The 24,053-nt window shown below is 33.7% G+C and overlaps 1 protein-coding gene across 3 annotated transcripts in view; it reads right to left on the bottom strand.

The window, feature by feature from the left end:
• Positions 1-24,053, bottom strand: part of LOC126662297 (beta-glucosidase 12-like) — a 41,233-nt gene that overhangs the window by 8,834 nt on the left and 8,346 nt on the right. For all 3 annotated transcript variants that reach the window (XM_050356225.2, XM_050356227.2, XM_050356226.2), the window contains exons 2-5: positions 18,166-18,224; positions 11,736-11,811; positions 8,711-8,788; positions 3,030-3,117 (exon numbers count right to left, since the gene is read on the bottom strand). In XM_050356225.2, coding sequence (XP_050212182.1) covers positions 3,030-3,117; positions 8,711-8,788; positions 11,736-11,811; positions 18,166-18,224 — 301 coding nt within the window. The remainder of the gene's footprint in view (positions 1-3,029; positions 3,118-8,710; positions 8,789-11,735; positions 11,812-18,165; positions 18,225-24,053) is intronic.

Raw genomic sequence — 24,053 nt, 5'->3', positions numbered from 1 at the left:
AGCTAACTGCTTTAGACAACAATCAAACATGGAAAGTAACAGATATACCTGCTGGTAAACATCCAATTGGCTGCAAATGGGTGTACAAAATCAAGTATAGAGCTGATGGTTCAGTAGAGAGATGCAAGGCTAGGTTAGTAGCTAAAGGTTTTACACAGCAAGAAGGCATAGATTACCAGGAAACATTCTCACCAGTTGCCAAAATGACAACAGTAAGAACTCTTCTGGCTCTTGCTTCTATATATAAATGGCATCTCTTCCAGCTAGACATCAATAATGCCTTCCTTTATGGAGACTTAAATGAAGAGGTCTACATGAAATTGCCTCCTGGTTTTAAACTGCAAATCATGGCCAAGTCTGTCAATTACAGAAGTCTTTGTATGGTCTCAAACAGGCTAGTAGGCAATGGAATGCCAAACTAACTCAGGCCCTCATACTTCAGGGTTTTACAGTTGCAGCATCTGATCCATCATTATTCACTAAACATACTGATCATGGGTTCTTGGCCTTGTTAATCTATGTTGATGATGTGATCATTGCAAGCAATGATTTACCTGCAGTGCAACACATAAAGAGTTTTCTCCATGCTCAGTTCTCAATCAAAGACTTAGGAGTTCCTAAATACTTCTTAGGATTTGAGGTTGCCAGATCAGAAAAGGGGATCAATTTATGTCTAAGGAAGTATTCTCTGGATTTGTTAACAGAAACTGGACTCTTAGGAGCTAAACCTGCACCTACTCCCATGCTTAACAGCACAAGATTGTCCATTGATGATAGTCCACTCTTATCAGATAATGCACAATACAGAATCCACTCTCATCTAAAGGTATTTGGCTGTTTAGCTTTTGCTACCAATTTTCTTTCTCACAAATCAAAATTTGATTCAAGAGAAATTAAATGTGTTTTCTTAGGTTTCAACAAGGCATTAAAGGTTACAAGATGTTTGATTTAAATACAAAACAGTTTTTCTTTTCATTTCTAGAGATGTCATTTTTCATGAAACAGTATTTCCTTTTTCAAAATCTCAAGATAATTTGGTCTAGAGTCTTTCTAAGTTGCCCAATTATCCTACACCCCTTATTTTTGATATGCTTGCTTCTACTATTGTGAATCCTGATATCATTGATACAACAATTTTATCCTTCTCTTAATAGTCCTTGGTCTTTAAACCAAAATCAGCAAGTAACTACTAACCTTCAAGCCCCCCCTTCAGTCTTTACTGAACAAGATTTTTCAACACTCAGGAGATCTTCTAGAACCCACACCCTTCCTTCCCATCTCAAGGACTATACTCTTCAAATACCTACAAAAAAAGTTAATGCAGCATCACACAGAACTACTCCTCACACTCTGGATAAAGTTTTATCTTATGATGCACTATCAGCATCACATCATTCATATTCTGTAGCTATTTCTGACATGAAAGAGCCAATGAATTACAATGAGGCTATCAAATTTGATTGTTGGAAAGAAGCAATGCAAGCTGAGCTAACTGCTTTAGACAACAATCAAACATGGAAAGTAACAGATATACCTGCTGGTAAACATCCAATTGGCTGCAAATGGGTGTACAAAATCAAGTATAGAGATGATGGTTCAGTAGAGAGATGCAAGGCTAGGTTAGTAGCTAAAGGTTTTACACAGCAAGAAGGCATAGATTACCAGGAAAATTCTCACCAGTTGCCAAAATGACAACAGTAAGAACTCTTCTGGCTCTTGATTCTATATATAAATGGAATCTCTTCCAGCTAGACATCAATAATGCCTTCCTTTATGGAGACTTAATTGAAGAGGTCTACATGAAATTGCCTCCTGGTTTTAAACTGCAAATCCTGGCTAAGTCTATCAATTACAGAAGTCTTTGTATGGTCTCAAACAGGCTAGTAGGCAATGGAATGCCAAACTAACTCAGGCCCTCATACTTCAGGGTTTTATAGTTGCAGCATCTGATCCATCATTATTCATTAAACATACTGATCATGGGTTCTTGGCCTTGTTAATCTATATTGATGATGTGATCATTGCAAGCAATGATTTACCTGCAGTGCAACAAATAAAGAGTTTTCTCCATGCTCAGTTCTCAATCAAAGACTTAGGAGTTCCTAAACACTTCTTAGGATTTGAGGTTGCCAGATCGGAAAAGGGGATCAGTTTATGTCAAAGGAAGTATTCTCTGGATTTGTTAACAGAAACTGGACTCTTAGGAGCTAAACCTGCACCTACTCCCATGCTTAACAGCACAAGATTGTCCATTGATGATAGTCCACTCTTATCAGATAATGCACAATACAGAAGACTAGTTGGAAAGCTTCTTTACTTGTGCAATAGCAGACAAGATATTACATTTGCTATTCAGCAACTTTCTCAGTTTCTAGATAAAGCTTCTTTACTTGCTTCTTTGATCTCCAGCAGATTAATGAAGTGCCAAGAAACACACACATTCCTGAGATGGATCTTCTACTATCCTTGCTAGTTGCCCAATCAGAGTCAGTAAAACCCTGTAATTGAACAGAACTAGAGGACGGAAAGTATAAACCTGTGCACACTTTGAATCCAGCGCATGTGTTAAACATGTTACAGAAACAGCTACATAAGCAACCAGGTTAGCAACATGAGGCAAGCATGTTGCACATGCAACAAGGAGCAACAGATTCACAAGAAAAGCATGTAGCTGAGATTACTTAGCTTATAAGATAGTGAGTTAGTTAGTTGTTAACAGTGTCAATTTATTCTGTTAAATAAGGTAGTTATTTTAACAGAATAAGTATCTTTAGAATATTCCATCCAAATGCTAAATGTATATAAAGCATCTTGGATTTAGTTTGTAACCAACTTTTGATAAATCAATAAAGATTTAATTTCTCTTCAAAATTATCTATCATTCGGATAGAAAAATAATAAATTATTCGATTTATAGCGATTGTTTAATCAGCTATCATAATTTTGAACATTATACTGCCTCATTAAATCTATATCAGTAATTTTGTGCTTAAGAATATTTTCATTTTTATGTTTTTTTGTTGACTTACACAATGAGGGGGCTTAAAAAGCCACCATATTCGTCTTCAAGAGCTTGTGGTAAATCCCAATGAAATAGAGTTACAAAAGGTTGTATACCTGTAAATATGTAATGGTAAATAATCAGAAACAGTGCTGCAATAAGGACTTGTAAGGTCATTTTTTCTTAGTTTAAAAATAAAAATTCATAATTTAAAAGGTTCCATGCAATTGGCAATTATTATAATAGCTGCCCAAATTTATTTTATTTTTTTTATCAGAATTACACTAGGTTAGATGTTAGCGGAAGTTAGCGGAAATTAATTAGTACTAGTTTTAATTTATCAAACATTTTATTGTGACCTACTTAAATTGAATTTATTTAGAATTAATTTTTTACAAAAGGGTTAATTCCTAAAAAAAATCACGAACTTTACACGAATTTTCATTTTAATCATGACCTTTAAAAGTTGCCATTTAAAGGCATGAACTTTCATATTGTTTCAAATTCATCATTTCAGTGTATTTTTATTGACTAAATTCTTCACTAAACCATTAATGAAAGACCCAATTTATTAATCAACATCAAACTTTATTATCTTTCAGTTAGAGTATCTAGGATTAGGAATTTTTAGTCAGATAAAATACACCGAATTTTAATTTGATGATAGATTTGAAATAAAATGAAAGTTCGTGCCTTTAAATGATAACTTTTAAAAATCATGATTAAAATGAAATTTCGTGTGAAGTTCGTGATTTTTTAAAGAAGTAACCCCTTTATAAAATCATGAGTCTTACACTTATTTTAAATTTAATCATGTTTTCTAAAAATTGTCATATAAAACCGACCATTTTCAATTTTATCAAAAATTTATCATTGTCTGAAACTGGACAAATTTAAATAAAAATCCGTGATAAATTTTTAAAAATAATACGTGATAAAATTGATAAACAGCGTAAAACTGATGAGCGTGATACAGTTATTACCCATGCGATAAGCATAAAAACTACTTGATGATAAAATTGTAATATAAAAATTACTTACTAACAAAATGAGATTCAAAAATCTTTTAAAATAGAAAATTACTAGTATAAAGCACAATGTTGGATATTTTTAAAGATAATAAATTTTTTTCATAAATAAAAATCTTTTGTTTGGATTTATGAGATTAACTATTGAGTTCTTTGTTGGGTGTGAACATGAGAGAAATGAATATAGATATTGGTTCGAATAGTTGGCTGTAATATTGATTACCTTCTTATTCAATATTTGACTTTACTTTTATTTAAGCGGAAGCTCTTTATTGGGACTTAGGATCATAGTGTTAATCAGTTTAAAACAAAAGTACCACTCTAGGAGTGTTCTCTGCTCTCGCTTGTATGAAGGTTAGTGTTAATTAAATTTGTTATATATAGTTGTAATACCCCATGTTTTTCCGGCTTGTTCCGGTGAACTTTCTGATGTGTTTTGGGTTTATCTTTGGTGGTTTGACTCTTTGAAATCTTGGTTTGGTGTGCATAACCTTTGTATTGATGTTAGATCTTGTTTTCGACTTGATTTAGGATTTGTTCAGATTGGTTTTTGAATTGTGACACCTTGATTGAGCTTGGTTTTGTATCTTGTATATGTCACATGTGTCGTGCGGGTATTCAATGTTGATTTGATTCGTTTCCGGGTAATTACGGTAGGTGTGTTCGACGAGTGCTTTGCATATCTTCCATAATTTAGTAAAACGCTCATATCTTCCAATTGCACCGTCAGATCGAGACACAGTTTGGATATGTTGTTTCTAAGAGGATTTACGAAAAATTGGTCGGTTAAGATTGTTTATGGATATCGCAGGCGCGACCTTAGTGTCGCGGGAGCTGCCATCTTTTGTGAAGTCTATAAATAGACCCCTAACTCGACCTAAACCGCCTCCTTTTGACTCCTAAACCCTAAAACGAGTATATACACTAAAAATATCAGTTTCTATCAATCTCTCATGACCTAACTCGGTTCCATACATTTAAAACATGATTTTACATTCCTTTTGCAAGATCTAAGCGATTTGTGCGTGACGGTTCTTCATTGCTGGTTTGGTGAATCAATTGAATTTGATCTCGACCTTCATACCTTGGTCCAATACCTCTCTTATCATCTCATTTGTCATATTTAGGTAATGATTTCCATCTCTTTTGTATTGGGTTATTGTTGTTCATGTTATATGCGTAGAATTGCATGTTTTAGGGCGTTTTGAGGATTAAAACCTTATGTTTGATGGTCTGAGGTTTATGATATGATATATATGTTTAAAATGGAGTTTAGTATGATTATTTTCTGATTTATGATGATTGGAATTGGTTTAGCATGATTTAAGCGATGATTATGCGTTTTCCAGCTTTTTGCGTTATGGATTCACTTAGCGAATTGTATATAACGTTAAATCTGATTTTGGCATAATATTTTTATGTTGCTCATCTATAGCTACTGATTTAAAGAGTTTGAATTCGAATATGGGAACTGGAATTAAGATTGTTGTATAAAATCTATATGATTTGCGAAATTGTCAATTTTATGAAAGTAAAATGCTTTAATTGCAAAATGATTTTTAAATACTATACCTACTAGTCTAATATTTTCTATATGATATTGTGGTGTTTTTAAATCAGTAGTAACATACTTTGATTCATCGATTGTTGGTTTTAAATCGTTTGGCTATTTCAGGCAATTTTCGGCAAAATTGTCAAATTTGATTATTTGAGTGCTTTGACTTAATTTTGGTTTTGATCAAATTGTTAATGGCTGGAAATATATTTTATAAACTATTTTGGACATTTATAAAGTGTTAGTTTTATCTTATGTTGTTTGGTAATCGATGGTTGAAATGATATATAAGTTATGGTGAACTTTACAAAGGTTTTATGGCTATCTAAGTTAATATTTCAGATTTGAGTTTAAACCTTTAAAAGGTGTTTAAATTCTATTGATTGCATTTAAAATGGCATTTTTAACTAATGTATACTTTGGGTGAAACTTGCCAAGTACTGTTGGCAAGATTGGTGGCTTATTGCTTCTAAGGTTGGCATTGTTAAGTTGTGGATTGAATTCTTATTTTCAAATGACTTTGGTTTTATTTAAGGATTGTTGTTAAAGTCTGATTTTCACTTTGACTTATAGTTGGGTCGGGTTAGACTTGTGTCGCCCATCATGTTGTGTTGAGCTACATTGCTGTTAAGGCTAACACACTACATTCAAAAACTCTTTGGTTTAAAAGAACTATTTAAGTTATGAAAAGGACTTCAGTTTTGTTTTTAAGGATAAGTATTCATCTAAGCTAACTTTCCTAAATTGTTTAAAGTGAATGGTATGAATTGTTTGGTTTGTTTGGTACATGCATGTTTACCTTACTTGGGTTGTACTTTGGTTGTGTTCAAGATGCTAGTCCTATATGGAGTCTAGTATTCTTAGAGTTAGGGGTTGTATGATTTTAACTTGTATCTTATTTTTAGACCCGTCGTCTGCTCATGCTTCGGAGGCTACGCAGGGTTAGCTTGCTTGCCAAGGTTATCACGTGGATACGCAAGCAGTGCGTTTGTAGTGCTATTTACCGCTTTATTAAGTAACACATATTATTTTAGTATTATTAATGTTTTCGAACTGTTTTAGTGATTATGGATCTGGAGTGGAATGAGCTACTCAATAGGCGAGTATCGAGACTGTGTGCACCGGTAAATACTTTGGGATTGGTTGAATATATGTCTGGCTTATTTTGGGATCGATGAGGATTTGTTCCCATCTACTTTGAGTTATACTTTGGGATTTTATTTCATTACTGTATTCCATAATCAAATATATAAGTATATCAGTATAAAAGGATTTGATTTTAAGGGTTTTAATCTTAATAAATATAAATAGCATTATGAACTCATCTTAGTATATCTAACCCCGTTGTTTTCCTAATTTCCAGGTTTATAATTTGAAAGCTTGGTTCATCTCCGATTCTTTAATTCCTCGGAGGTTTTTAGGTTATTTAAACTAGTCAACTGTTTTAAACTCTTAAACCACAGTAAAACTAGTTATTTTTATTTATCATACTTTGAATTGTCAGATTCGTCCAATTGTTTTGTTATTACCTTTGGCATGTTATACTTTAGAATATTTATATTGTTATATATATGAGGCATGTTATTGAGTCTCGGGTTTAGCCGAGCAATTCAGATACTTAAGTTGTTACTTATATTGTTATATAAACTGTTAGACTTAGGTTGGAGTCTCGGTTGCCCCGAGCAGCGGTTTTCTTGCAGGTTTATATGTTTGTGTATTTATCTGCGAGGTTTGCTACGGGTTTCGGTACGACCATACCCATACCCTAGCGCCGGTCGCGATTCTTGAATTTGGGTCGTGACAATAGTATACATATGCCTCGAAATTCTATGCTGGTGATGATTCAATGTCAGCTTGAGCAATATATGAAGAGATTTTTTATGAGAAGGAGATGATGCTTCTACAACTTTCTTGAAATGTTTAGGGATGTTATCTGTTAGGATTTTAATGTTGGCGGGTTGGGCATTTGCAATCTTCGAGTTAGGAATTTATGAGTTCAATTTAGATGAATTTGAAAAGTACGTTTTACAATTATAATTCTTTACGGTTTTGTGTTGTTTCAAATCGTTCATCTTTCAACATTTGGGAGTTGTTAATTTATGCGGATACAAAGAAAATGTTGTTCATTTAGAAAGAAGTTAAAAGTTCTTGTTTTGTTAAAAGTGGAGTTCAGGAGATTTTTGTTTCAAATATTGGGTTTAAAAATTGGTTCGAGAAATAGGATTTCATTTTTACAAGATAACTAGTAGGATAGAGGAGATGTTGGTATTCTTTTCCCTTGATTATCTCATTTATCCAATACCAAATCTGCTAATGTCTGAAATGGGCAGGTCGACGGCTGGCGGTGGAGACGAAGACTGTGTCACTTGGAAGTAGTGCAGCTCAACAAGTTGTAGCTGTTGTTCGATCAGATTTATCGCTTAGAGCAAGAACATGACAACATTATTTCGGAAGGCTGGGAATGACATCTTTTTCCCTTCAAGCATCTCGAAGTTGATCAGAAATGGAAGTAAACCGGCGAACTCGCTGAAGGGTTATTTCAGTTGAATTGGAATTAATTGGCTTCACCTAGAGTGATATTTTTCATATTTGCAACGTTAACTTTTCTAGCTTACCGAAGATAGTCTCGAATGGCAACTTAAGCTGTGATTTTTTTAGAATGGAGGAATCTCAAACTCATTTGTTTATGCACTATATTTTGGCTAAACCAGTTTATGATACTAAAGATGGGTTTATGCTGGATTATGCCAAATTCATTTGAAGTTTTTGTATTCAGTAGATTTTTTAGTGTGCACTTTGTGTATACTATTTTTTTTGAAAAATTATTGCACGTAATCGTTGCGCCATGTCATTCGTGTAACAAACCAATTGTGCGCATGTGGAAAATTAAATGTTAAAAAAAATGAATAATAATTAAAAGATTTCCTATCGCAAATGCTCATTGGCTTGATGTAAAAATGACGTGGCACAATGGTTGCATGGAATAAATATTTTTTTTTGTGAGTAATCTTGAGTTGTGGAGTTGTTACCATTTTTTGTGACCTTCTAATATACTACAATTCATCAAAAAAATAACTATTGAGTGATAGTTTTTCAAAATAATTTGAATGAATGTGAAATTCTCACCTTGCGAATGAAGCTTATTGATAAGATTGTTGTAGAAATCAATGCCCTTCTTGTTAAAACCTCCGCTTACTTTTCCATCTATGTGGTATATATTTTATGAGCATAACAATTTAATCAATTCATCCGGTTGTCTATAATCATAACCAGCGACAAAATCACATAAAAATTACAATAAAAAAACGGATAAAAATAATGGATAATTAAAAATACATAGTAAAATAATAAAAAAATAATATAAAAACAACCAAAAACAATCAACAGCTAGATTGGCAATGAAAAAGATAGTTTTCGTTTTCCATAGGAATTCCCCTAATGGATCGAAAAATCCACATTAATTACTCTCATTAATATAAAAAGGGGAAAACATTATTTTCATCCACATGAAAGGGAAGTATAGTCCATGTTATATGGGGTTTCTATCACTATCTCCGAGGAGCTCTTATGTGTATAATTTATAGACTAAATTTTTTTAAGATTCCTGAATTATACGTTTTTTGTTCATTAAATCTCTCAACTTTTATTTGACTTTTTCAAATTCCTAAATTTTCATTTTTTTGGTTCATCAGATCCTTCAACTTTTATTTGATTTCCCCAAATCTCTAAACTTTTGTTTTTTGGTTTCTTAGGTTCTTAAACTTTTATTTTTTTATTTTATTAAGTTTTTAAATAGATCTCTCTTAAAGGACCTAATGAAATAAAAAAATAAAAGTTTAGGGATCTAAGGAAGCTAAAGAAAAGTTGAGATACCTGATGAACTAAAAAATAAAAGTTTAAAAATTTGATGAAAACAAATAGAAGTTGAGGAATAAGATAAATCAAAATTGTATAGTTCAGGGATCTCCAAATGAGTGTAGCCTAATTTATATATCTATCCAATATAATTTTTATTTATTTTTATGGGTGGTTCTGCACTCCACATATTGATTCTCACATTCCACTTTCTCTTTTTTCATTTTTATGAAAAAACACTTTTAATTTTAATACTACCTGATTTTACATAATTTTCTTTAGTAGCTAATAACTAACAGCAAAAAACTACAATTCATTTTTTTACTCAGTATCATCTGTTAATCTAATTTTTCCATACTTATTATTTTAATATTTTACAAATAAATTGATACTTAAATTGCAATAATTTCATATAAATACTCATTTTTAAATTATATACATAGCATCATATAATATATCTTATTAATTATTTTCGTAAAATTTTATAATTTTAATATTTTTTTTAAGAAATAAATATACTTTCTCATATATCATATAAGTAATTATAGATAAATTATAAATTTATAACAGTTCTTAGGGTATAAAATCATATATGTCACAAATAATTATAAGATATCTAAGAAATAACAAAGTTATAAATAGTCTAATTTTTCAATTTTTAGATTTTATATATATATAAAAATTTGATTGTCATGTTAACATATGTTAACAGTTGTAATTTTTGTTTTAAAATTCTATTGAGGATTTGAGCAGATTGAGCAGAAAAATATATGTTCTGATTAGAAAAAATAATTATATAATACTAAAAGATCAAATATAAATAATTTTTAGGGTTAATTCCTAAAAAAATCACGAAGTTTACACGAAGTTTCATTTTAATCATGACCTTTAAAAGTTGCCATTTAAATGCACGAACTTTCATATTGTTTCAAATTCATCATTCCAGTGTATTTTTATTGACTAAATTCTTCATTAAACCATTAATAAAAGACCCAAGTTCTTAATCAACATCAAATTTTATTATTTTTCAGTTAGAGTATCTAGGATTAGGAATTTTTAGTCAGATAAAATACACCAAATTTTACTTTGGTGATAGATTTGAAATAAAATGAAAGTCCGTGCCTTTAAATGACAATTTTTAAAGATCATGATTAAAATAAAACTCCGTGTAAAGTTCGTGATTTTTTTAAAAATTAACCCATAATTTTAACAAAGAGTTATAGAGTCACTTTCAACTAAAAGTGGAGTGCGGTTATAAGATGTGGAGTGTGAAAATTTCTATCCAATTTTTATTAGTATTGGTCTAATAATAAAACTATTATATCGTATTTGATTATATTGTATATATATATATATATATATATATATATATATATATATATATATATATATATATATATATATAGTGTTTAGTTAAAGCTTCTTCAAAGATTTAAAAATTAAAAGAATATTTTCATATTTTAAAATAAAATGTAAAGTGTTTTTTTAAATTAAAAATACAGTTTTAATCTTCAAAAAATTTGAAAACAATTGATGGCAACACTTTAAGTTTTTAATCTAATATTAATAAAAAAAATTATCGTATTTAAAAATTAAATGAAAATGGAAATTCCTATAAATATGAAAATGTAATGGATATAGAAATAGAGTTATCCCCATCAATTAAATAAGGACGAATTTAGAGATTTCTCACATAAGCGAAGATGAAAATAAGGATGGGTTACCCTCATTTCCCACCATGTCTCAGTGCTATCCTTGTCAATAGCTATTTTTTGACTTAATACATAGTTTGACCTCTGAACTTGTACCTTTTTACTAATTTAACCTCTAAATTTAACATCTCACCTATCAAACATCTAAATTTGTTAAATAATCCGATTTGACTCCTGAACTTGGTAAATACGTTAATATTGAACTCCTCCGTGTCCACCTGTCACTTGAAACATTCTAGAAGAAATTGTGTACGGAAGGGTTCAATGTTTACATATTTATCAAATTCATGGGTCAAATCGGTTATTTAACAAGTTCAGATGTTCGATAGGTGAGACGTTAAAATTAGGAGTTAGATGGATAAAAAGGTACAAGTTCAGGGGTTAAACTATATATTCAGCCACTATCTTTTTATGCCTATTTTTACATATTATCGAAAATCTACGGATTTGCTTATTTTTAAATCTCAAGTCATTCAAATCAGATATATTTTCCTTTATTTACCAAAAAAAAGATATATTTTCCTTTCAATCACATGGAAAAAATACCAGGGAGCAGGGATTATAGCTTAAAGCAGTGGCCTTACTAGGTAATATTCTAGACCAGGAGATGGAGAATCTGAAAGCATCCAGTCCCATATTCTTCATGATATTCACGTCCTCCTACAAAATTAAAATTAAATGCGTAAATTAACCATAAATTATTCTTCTACTAAATGTTCACTATTTTGATGAGATTATAGTATCTTTTTTGTTTTTTTACACCAGATGATAACATTCAAAATTACAACATGCATCATTTACATAATTAATATAATATTTCACAGTTTTACTTCATTATCAAGAAATTATATGTAAACGGGTTTATTCGTTTTATTTTATAATGTTTTAATTATATCAATTATTTCATTTCATTATTCCATCTTCATATAGGATTATTTTTTGGATAAATTTATTTTTTTACCATGTTTTTAAAGACTTGGACACATGAGGTCGTATGTAATAAGTACAAGCACCAAATAATGTGATTATAAGTTAATTATAAGGATTTTGTCTATAATAATCAGTATATCAATACAAACTGAAGTTGTGAAGTTCAAATTTACAAAATGTCTGAAACTTACAACATAAAATATTCCGAAGTTTATAAATTATGGAAAAGAGAAAAACCTAGGTTTAGATGTGAAAACAGAAATAACGTCGAAATAGTAAAAAATCGACGTAAACTCGAATAACCGGTCCGCAACGTTAAAAGATGATAAATTGGAATTTCTATAGAATTTTAAAGTGGATGTGTACATATTGGTTGATGTGATAATGAAAAACAGGAGAAAGTTGTGATGAATTTTCGAAACATACAACGTTGAGATTGAACAATTTTGACATAAAACTTAATTCTGAATTCGAAAGAGATTGACAATTATAAAGTACGTGATTAAAATGATATATAAATGTGAATATAGATGTTTTAAGGTGATTTACATGTTACTAATAAATTTATAAATAATAGGTAAAAATAGAACGAAATGAATAAAACATGATAGAAACAAGTTTAGCCGAAGTTAACATAAATTGCGTTAAAATAGTTAGTATGCTTACGTAAGGGTAGTATAGTATTTTCCTTAATTAGTTTAAAATGCTTCCTGTATTATTTTAGCGTTTAAGACTTTTTATTCTAATGTTAGCCTCCATCTTCTTGTATCTTTTTATTTTTCTTTTTCTTTTTTCTATTAAACCAATGGTATTTGTAACCTCTCATTAATTTTATCATGGTATCATAGTGAATTTCTTGCTCTTGTCAATGACTTGATCTCACTCACAACTTTTTGGATCCCACTTTGTGGTGAGTTGGTTGGGGTTCGGGGCAGCGCAACTGTTGCAATTGATGATTGTTCAGTATTGTTTGTGATTCTTTCTGGTTATTCATTTGTTTGGTTGCTCGCCTTCTCTACTCGTCTCTTGAATTTGTTCTCTTTTATTAGTTATTTTTATTTGTTGGTTCCAATTGATATTTTTTAATATGGCTGAAACTATAGATAATTCTCTTAAAACAATTAGTGTTTCGTTAGATGGTAAGAATTATGAATAATGGTGTTATATGATGATTTTTTTAAAAGGTAAATAAAAATGCGCTTATGTTTGGGATACTTTTGTAAGTATGAGGATGGTACGGCTGCTGATTATATGACTTTCTTAGATAAATGGGAGGTATATAAATCCAAGAGCATTACATGGATGAATAATTATATTAAGCATTTAATAGGTACACAGTTAGCCAAATATGAGACAACTAAGGAGGTCTGGGATCATCTAACTAGAATATAAACATGGTCTAACTTTGCAAAATAGGTTCAGTAGGAGTCTGATATTTGTGCCATGCAATAGAAATACATTAGTAATCAGAAATTTTATCATACTATGATAGATTTGTGGGATAAATTAGCTCTCATAGAATATGATGAATTATGAGACTTTAGGGGTTATAGTTCACGAAGAGAGGAGCAGAGATTGGTATAGTTTTTACTAGCTTTTTGTGATGAGTTTGAGGGACCTCGAGGGTCCATTTTTTATCATCGTCCACTGTCTTCTGTTGACTCTATTGTAAGTGAACTTTTGGATGAAGAAATTTGTCTTAAACAAAAAGGTCATTGAAAATCACAGTGTCCAAAATTGGGTAAAGGAACGTAGTAGCAACTTGCTCAATAACAACCCCATCAGCAGTCTCGTCGGTGGAGTTACAGACCACCGGCAACTCATAATGGAGTTCCTCTTCTTCCTCGCCATCACGATGCATGACAACCTTTTATTTAGATTCATTAATGATTGAGAAGTTTCAACAGTTCCTTGCATCTCATCCATATGTAATGCCAGCTTCACGTCAAATAGGTTTGTCATTTAGTCTGTCAGGTATATATTGTTCCTTCTAGATTTTAGACTCAAATAATATTTCACCTAATTTGACATCGTTTACTTTTCTAACTCCTAAAATTTCAGTTCTTGACATGAATTCTGGTGGTAGACCTATGCTTTTGCCAGGTGTTGATTCAGTTATTACTCCCTCTTTGTCCTTATCTAATGTTTATCACATTCATAGTCTTGCTTTTAATCCTTCTGCTGTTGGTTAACTTTATGATAATGATTGCTTAGTTTTTTCTTCTTCTTTTTCTTCTTATTATGTTTAGAATCCAAACTCACAGGAAGTGATTGAGACAGGCCATAGGGAAGGAGGACTTTATATATTGGATCAACTCAAAACTCCTAAGATTGCGGCTGCTGTTCCTGGTGTGGATGTATCATGTTTTCATTTGAGTCCTTCTTCGTAAGTGTTTTCTTTATGGCATTCTCACATTAGTCGTGTCTCTAGGTATCATTTATAATTTTTAGCTTATACATGAGTTTTAGGAAATTTGAAACCTCGTGATATTTCTGATTGTAGTGGTTAATAAAGCTCTTTGCTTTGCCTTTTTATAAAAAGTAATATTGTATATGTCGCTCCTTTACATGATGTTCGGGGATCTTCTCTTATTTCTAGAAAAGGGATTCTCGTTATTATGTCTCTTTAATTGATGACTGCACTCGTTATTATTGGATTTATCTTATGAAACGTCGCTCAAACGTTTTAGACATTTATAATGAATTTTGATATCTTGTGAAAACTCAACATGGAATTGTTATTAAATGTTTTAGATATGATTTGGGGGGCAAGTATGTTTTCATGCTTTGAAGGAATTTTTTGATTTAGATGGTATAATTTATCAAACTTATTGCACTGATACTTTTGAACAGAATGAAGTTGTTGAAAGAAAACATAAGCAGACTGCCTGATCACTTCTATTTCTGCTAGTGTTCCAAGTGAATTTTGAGGGGAGGAAGTTACTTATTTATGTATATTTGATTAATAGAATTCCTCTTCTCATAAATCTGACTTGTCTCCTTATGAAAGATTGTATGGTAGTCTCTCAGATTATTCTTCACTTTGTGTCATTAGTTCTACATATTTTGTTCTTCTTCCTCATGTTGAACGGAGCAAGTTAGCTTCTCCATATACTATATGTATCTTTCTTGGTTATTGTGTAGGATAGAATGAATATCGTTATTTTAACTCAGTCAGCCATAAGTTATATGTTTCTCGTCATGTTGTCTTTCTTGTTAACATATTTCTTATTTTATAATTTCTAACAGTTCTCACAGTATATATATTCCTGATCTTGTATTCATCGATCATTTTATTGATGATGATGATGAGGTACCTCTTGTTGACACTCCTGGCACTCCTATTGGCCCTTCAACTGCAGTCACTACCCACTTATCTTCTAAGACAGAGGATACTACCGAACTTCGATATCCTTTATGAAATCGTAAGTCTACTAAACGACCTGATTTTGATTATTCCTGTTTTTCAAGTTCATGTTCTTCCTTTCTTGTTTCTATTAATTGTCTTTCTGAGCCTTCTTCTTTCGGAGAAGCAGTTCTTGATCCTCTTTTGCAGCGTGTTAGGGCCGAGGAGCTAACTGCTCTTCATCAAACCCATACTTGGGATTTAGTATCTCTTCCTGCAGAAAAAATGTGTTATTGGTGCTCGTTGATTTGTAGGATTAAAACTAAGTCTGATGACTCTATTGAAAGATATAAAACTCGTTTGGTTGCTAAGGGCTATTCTCATGAATATGAAATGAATTATGAGGAGACTTTTTCTTCAGTAGCGAAAATGACTACAGTTCGAACTCTTATTGATGTTGCTTCTGTTCGTCGTTGGGATATAACTCAAATGGATGTTAAAAATGTCTCTTTGAATGGCGACCTTCATGAAGCAGTTTATATGGTTTTTTGTTTTGGTCTTGATCATCGACCTGGTGAAGTCTGCAAACTTAGAAAGGCTCTTTATGGTCTCAAACAGGCTCTCGATGCCTGGTTTGAGAAATTTTTTACTATGATTACTTCTTTTGGTTTTCGTCCGAGCAACCAGGATTCTGCTTTGTTTGTCAAGTGTACTTCGACTAGTCAAATCTTGCTTTTCCTTTATTTTGATGATATGATTATTACAAGTGATAATGTTGTTGAGCCTTCTATCACCATAGTCCCTAAACATCATTTTCGACCTATAAAACCCTTAGAGTTTTGATCTTACGGACCGTAAAATCCTTTTTCCTAAAAAATGATTAAAATACCTCTAGAAACGTGTAATAGTAAAAAAATTCACTCAGTTCAACCCTTTAAAATCAAAGCTAAAATCACCAAATCAAACCTAAAACTATCTAACCAAACCTAAAATCATCTAATTAAGCCTAAAACCATATAAACAAACCTAAAATCAACACCTCACCCAGCGCCACACACCCGCCGAAACCACCTCTAGTATCTGCAACCATTTGGATTTTTTTCAATCACCGAGCATCGTTTATGAAGACGAACTTATCGTCTTCTGAGATGAGAAAATGAGTTGTTCGTCTTCTCTGGTGAGAAGACAAAACTCTTTTTCTCAGAAAGATTTGAGAAGATGAGCTCTTCTTTTTAGACATAACTAAAAAGACGAGTTGCTCATCTTCTCATATGGCATGAGAAGACGAACCAGGGGGTGGATCGGTGGTGGGTGGAGTGACGGTAGATTGGTGAGTCGATGACGGGTAGAACGGGGGTGGGTTAAGTGACGGTGGCAGTGGAGCGGGGGCGGGTGAGGTGACGGTAGCAGGTGGAGTGGCAGTAGTTTCATTGAGATTTGAGTGGGTGAATGGGTGGTGATTAGGAGATTGAGTGGGTGATATTAGATTTGATTAGGTTTGGTTTGGTTTGATTAAATTTTTTATATTTTAATAGGGATAATTAGTCATTTTTTGGACAAAAGAGTTTTACAGGCCGTAAAATCAAAATTCAGGGTTTTATAGGCCGAAAATAAAATTTAGAGACTATGATAATAGAATATTCGAATCTCAGGGACAATGAATGAAAATAAGCCCTATAATAAGCTTGACCTTTGATTTTTATAAATAAATGTACATGTGCAAATCATAAAATCTTGACTATTTATAGGTGATAAATCCTAACTTTTTCCTATTTAATAAGAATTAACAAATTTCATTTCCACTCATGACTCTAACTAGGATTTTTTTATCTTAGATGGGAACGCTTTTACCACTTGAACTAGTCTATCTGATTCACAAATTTTGACTAAAATATATATTCTACTAAGGTTGAACCTCATATTTGAATAAATATAAAAATTAAAATATAAAAAAATAAGCTAAATTCAGCAAATAACAGAATATTTTTAGCCGTAAATGATTTTATATATACAAACTAAAATGCCGTGAAGCGGTGCCAACATCTCCTAGAGAGAGAAAACGCATTTTAGAGAGAGAGAGTCTAATTTTTTCGATTTCGAGCGCAGTGGACAGTGATCTTCGGCTTATAGCCGAATATCATCGTCTTTTAACTCGTTTCTTTCAACGTTTTGTTCTTTATTTGAATAAATTACTCCGTTCTTTGTAGTTTTGGTGTGTTTTGTGTGTTTTGTTCGTGGTTTTTGTATATCCTTGGTTCGTTCAAGACTTTTCAGCGTTTGTTCAAACTTCAGATTCACGTTCTTGAAGATTCAAGTCTTTGTTTTCATCGTTCGAAGTATCTTAGAAACGGAACAAGTGGTTAATAGAAGTTGGTGTCAGGAAATTCTTCACACTGGAATTCTTCCTGTTTTTAGTCACCTGTTGAATTTGTATCTTTAAATTTCTATTTTTATTTCGTTTCTTTGTAGATCGATATAGAGTTTCAGTTGTTTTTTTTCTTTTTATATTTTGATCTACGATGTACTTCAACGGTAAGTTGTAATATGTTAATCTATCAATATTAATGCCTTTTGACAAAAAAAAACGATTTTATATTAGACATAAAGAATTATTTTTCTCTACTTCTTGATGAGTTATATCATCTTTGAAACGAAATCATTATATGGCATCGGTTTATCAGATCACTAATTATTATTTGAAAAAAGAAAAGAACATTAGATAATGTAATTTAAAAGACCTGATAACGATGATAAAAATCAACAGCTACATCTGCATTTGCGCCGCCTATTATCCTCTCTGTAATGTCAACAGACAAGCAAGAAAAGACATGAAAACCACAAAACAAATCTAGTTTAAAAAAATTAACTTTAATTCATATACCCAACTAAATTTATCCAATGAAATTCAAAAAGAGTTAAAACATAATTTGCATTTTATTTAAGATTTGAAAACTTGAAAATTATTACTTAGCATCTGCAAACATATACTCCCTCCGTCCCGTTTAAGAAGGGAAAAATGACTTTTTCACATATATTAAGAAAGCATTAACTATTACAATATTTTCTTATTTTACCCCTATTTATTATAGTGTTGTACATTATGTATAGACTAATAGTCATTAATTATGGAAAGAGAAAAGAGGATAAAAAAGGAAAATTCATATAAATTGGCACAAAAAACACGATATGGCCTTTTTAAGTGGAACAAATAAAAATGGAATATGTCCCTTCTTAAATGGGACGGGGGGAGTACTTCAAAATTAACAAATTTTTTGATATAGAGAATTTGAAGATATTCTTGTATGAACCAAGTCGCCACGTAGTATTATGAACTATCCACTCATCGAGGGACACGTGTCAATAATAAATGTGATGGACTGAGAATGATGGGATAAGATGTGTCGGTCGAGAAAAATGGGAAGCTTGGGTTTCCAAAATATCAAGGCTTTCAGGTCGTTTATGATTTCCAAGCAAGGTTGATGTATCATGCATTGCGATAATTCTCTTGTAGCAAGCATGCTAAAAGCCAAATACTTCCGAAGACATTATTTTTTGGATGCTAAATTAACACTCGTGGCAAGCTTCACTTGGCAAAGTATTCATGGGGCGATCCCTCTATTAAGACGAGAAGTTCAGTGTATAGTCGGGAATGGTTCTTCTATTAAGCATTTTACGGATCCTTGGCTACCTTGGCATAAGATTTTCGACATAACTCCGAAGCATGACTTTAAGAATGGAAATCATACAGTTGCCAACCTCATTGATTTCTCGTATGGTAGATGGAGTCACAATCTGATTGATGAATATTTTTTTGATATGGGTGATAGCTTTATTAAGAAGTGGAAGTTGCATATATCAGGAGGAAGAGACGTATTATCTATCACTATTCAACCAACGGTTTCATTTCGGGTAGGGGTGCCTAACATCTTGAGGTTACCAGTTACAATAAACCTTAACAGTCGAGACAACTAATGTTTGGAAAAAACCAGCCTTGGAGCAAAATTTAGAGCCTTAACATTTCTTCGAAAATGAAGCATTTTGTGTGGAGGATTATGTCTAATAGCCTGCCTACAAAAACATGCCCTTCTTTGCAGAACTGATACTGAAGATGGCCAATGCCGAGATGCGGAGAGCAGGAAATTAACTATCGATCTTATACTTTTAAATTGTAACTGGATCAGAGGTGTTCAATTACTTTTTGTTTTGGGTTGGACACGATAAACAATCTAAATGATGAATTTATTAAATGGGTGGAGCATTACCAACCTATACTCGAACAAAATGATGTGGAATTATTTTAGGAACCAAGCTTGCTCGGAACCAAGTTTGCATTACCAACTGTTCGCCTGGAAATATTCCGGACTCGAATCTTTGAATTTATAATCGGGATCGGTTTGAGGTTTGATACTTTAACGAACCTACGCAGATATTCACAGGGCTTGTTTGGTTAAAGACACTTAACCACGTGATCTAAAAGATAATAATCTGGGAGTCACGGACTCAGGCGAGATTAATACCGAAAACTACTCCTAAATTAAAACAATCCGGAGATTGCGGGATAAAAAGCACTGGGCTTGGTTTTTGATTGATTGATTTGTTGATACAAAAATAATGAATCTCTGAGCTATTTATAGCTCCTCATAATCAAGACTCCTAATTCAACTAGGACTAAAATTCTAAAAGATAAAGGCTTAATTACTCAAAAACCCCCCACCTTTCACTTTGTTTTCGTTTATACCCTGACCTAGGAAAAATGTCATAAATACTACTGACCTTGTCATTATGTTTCGCCCGTACCCCAAATTTCAAAAAAAAGATGATTTCTTAAAAACAACTAAATTTAAGGGTTATTTTATACCTTTTTCTATTAAAAAATGTACAAACTAATACTTCATCTTTAAAAACGTTCAAATAAATCCCAAAATTAATTAATTTTTTAATTTAAATAAAATAAATAAATAAAATAACATAGTTTTATTAAGTCCTATTTATTACCGTATTCCTATTTAAAAAAACCGCTAATATTATTTTTTTCATTTTTTTTTTATTTTTACGAAAATAAGCTCCTTCCTCCATGGAGGAAGGAGCTGCTCCTTCCTCCATGTGAGGAAGGAGCTCGCACTGCTCCTTCCTCACATGGAGGAAGGAGCAGATCTGCTCCTTCCTCACATGGAGGAAGGAGCAGCGTGCTCCTTCCTCATGGAGGAAGGAGCTGCGAGCTCCTTCCTCCATGAGGAAGGAGCAGCGTCCTCCTTCCTCATGGAGGAAGGAGCTGCGAGCTCCTTCCTCCATGGAAGGAAGGAGAAGCTCCTCCTCCCATGGAGGAGGAGCTATTTTTTTTAATTTTTTTTAAAAAAAAATTGAAAATAGATTTTAAAATTAAAGTACGGTATTATGTTGAAATTAATTAGTCTGATGTAAAAAAATTTACGGTTTTTTATTTTTAACAAATTATTGATAATTAATATAAATTAAATTATTATTATTAGTTGAATTTTTTAAAGAAGAAGGTGTTTTTGTATAATTAATAACATTGACGTGTAATTAGAATATATGCTAAAAATGAAGGATTATTTTAAACTCTTTTTCAAATGAAAAGAGATCAATTTAATACCTCGAGGGTACGGGCGAAACATAATGACAAGGTCAGTAGTATTTATGACATTTTTCCTAGGTCAGGGTATAAACGAAAACAAAGTGAAAGGTGGGGGGTTTTTGAGTAATTAGGCCAAAGATAAATACTCCTAATGAGTTACAAACTCCTAATAAGAAGAAAAAAGCAATAATTAAAAGACTTTTCATTTGGGCCTGACCCCTTTGTAAGCCCACTTGAAATTCCTGACTCAGCACCCTTTTGGACCGGTGTAAACAATGCCCCCAACAAGCCTGAAACAATTATTTTTGGGCTTGTTCTTCTCTTCAACTGGCCCAGCAACGAGGCCCGAAGCTCTGAGAAGCAGAAACAAAGGGGTGCGCATCTATTGACTCCTCGGTACCCTCTTCATGCCACATCATCACCAGCTGTCTCCCACGATGTCACACTTTGGCTCCACGACCTTTCGGCTACCTTCCATTTTGTCTTTTAAGAAAAACAACACTTCATTTCTTCTCTCACTCACTCTCTCTCTGCATTTGTGAAGTTTTCTCTCTCTAAGCAATCCCCAGTTCTTTGCTAAATCTGCTCTGGTAAGTTCTTATCCTCGTCCTCTATGCTAGGATCGCCCTCTTTAGCTTTTCGCCTTACGGAAGTGTTTTTGATTTGCAGTTACCATGGCTGCCCCAAACATGAACCTTGCTGAACAAGTATCGGCCAAGATTGACGAAGTCCGAACCAATGCCCCGAACACCGAGTTTAAGGTAATCACCGATGCTGGCGACAATCAACTTTGTGTCGGCCCAATCATTACCTCACCCAGCCATCTCTGTGACCTAGCCTCCCCCTTCCACGAGAATGCTCTTCCAAGGTTCTCCTTACCCCATCAGTCATCAGTGTGGGTTAGCACCACCTTCAGAAACTGGCCGATTGAAAACACGGGTTTCTCAAATTGGGTAGTCAGACTCTCCCCCTACTATCGCCAACTGTGGACGGACATAGGGATCTTTGATCTAATAGAACTGTGCAAGGCGAGCAGGCCCATCGCAAAACATTACATCATGGGGGCATCACTCTACTGGTCAAGCGCGATCAACTGCTTCTGTTTCAAGTCTGGGCCGATGACCATTACTCTGCTCGACCTAGCACTAATGCTGAACATCCCTATCAACGGCGAGCGTATCACTCCAAACCTCTATGCCGAGTGCCCGAAGTTCAACCTGTCAAAGGCGCAGAAGAGTTACGGTCCCTTTGTGAAGTTATTTATGGGCGAAGAACCGTATAAGCCTGATCAAAAGGAGCATATCGCCTTCTTGGCTTTCTTTCTGGCCAAGTACATACTATGCACTCCTTCTTTCCGGGTTACTGAAGACTGCTTCATGTTAGCTGCAGCACTCACCGAGGGACGCCGATGCAACCTGGGCGAATTTATTCTAGCTCACTTATATCGCTCCTTAGGTGATATTGTGCCTCTCAAAGACCCTCGCACCTTCAAGTGCCCAGGTGGCCCTCTTTGGATCGCCCAACTGTGGCTGGCAATGTACTTCCCAGAACTTTTCGAAGTTGGTCCACCCATCAAGGCCGAGCTGTGCGGTTTTCAACTAATCTCGGCCGGCACCCGACTTCCTCACATACTTGATGTGCTTCAGGTTTTCAACAACCATGCGATAAGATCGCCAGAAATGATGTGTCCCGCTCTTCAGCTGACCTATCCCCCATCTTGGCTTTTCGCCGGATGGGATATTGAGAATATGGAAGAGGCCCTTGAGGCAGACCCTAGGTTAAAACTCGGCGGTCCTTACTGGGGAAGTGCCCTTAAATCAAGAAACTTGATAGTTGGACTGGATTACGATCGTAGTGGAATTGAACCCTACTGTCCGAACTACGTGTCTCGCCAACTAGGTTTCGCCCAAGGAATTCCCTGTCCTTTATTGATCGCCTTCAATAACCGCGGGACCCATAGAACTTCTATAGAAAACTTCACTGAACTTCAGTACATAAACCGCCTAAACAAAGCTTATCTCCCCCCTTTATCCGACCTTTCTCGCCCTTCTGTCAATCCCATTCCTACTCCTGGATTCACCGACTGGTGGACTTCCATTGTCCAAACATATTTTGATTTATCGCCCAAAGAAATTCTTTCTCTTCATAATTTCGATTTACCTCCTTTAAATAGAAAACCTACTCATGCCGATTTATTTCTTTTGCAGGCCCCAAAAAGACAATCCTTCACAGGTATTATCGGCTATCATTTTGAAATTTCTCGTTTTGAACGCTTTTACAAATTCAAATTCGACCCGTTAGATCGCCCAGGAATGAACCTTAAAATGCAAGAACATAGGAGAGTAGCTCGGTCTAATTTTTATAAAAAATGGGATAAAATCTGGGAGGAAAAATATAAGCACCTGCCATACCAACTATTTATAGAAAAAGTTCGCCCTAAATTTAAGTATAAGTCTCCTCATGTTCCAAAATGTAATTATTCCACTATCACACCCATTAAGAAACCCAGGTCTAGAAAGAAGAAGGCCAAAGTTGACTTAACTGATTTAGGGGTCACATATACTGGCATCCGATGCCCACCTTACGAAGAGTCTGTGGCCGAACTGGTGCGCATCGGTTACCAGAAGATCCCAGGTATTTTGAAAATGCTTTTTTGGTTACCTTTCTTGACTATTTTTTACTAATACTCGGTGTGCCTTTTCAGTTGGTATTCCCCACTTCGAAAAAGAAGATAACTGGGAAAATGATCATGAAGAAGAGAATCCGGCGAAAAAATCCAAGAAGAAGAGGGCTGCCAAGACGTCCAGCAAAGAACCGAGGGCGAAGAAAGGGCGTGCCGAGTCTAAAGGCAAATCGGTCAAGGAGGTGTCCGAACGTAAAGGATCTCATTTATTTGACCCATCTCCTGCTGCTACCCCTTCTCAGAGCTGCCATTCGTCCTCCCGGGGCGATACACAGACTGGCGGCAATGTTCAATCCCGGGGTGAATCCCAACCTTTCGAAGGTGGAGATAACACGCAAACCTCGCTG

This window comes from Mercurialis annua, linkage group LG8 (assembly GCF_937616625.2).
Source record: "Mercurialis annua linkage group LG8, ddMerAnnu1.2, whole genome shotgun sequence".
NCBI lineage: Eukaryota > Viridiplantae > Streptophyta > Magnoliopsida > Malpighiales > Euphorbiaceae > Mercurialis > Mercurialis annua.
The sequence above is the reverse complement of the archived record's forward strand: the minus strand, read 5'-3'. Positions and strand labels throughout refer to the sequence as shown.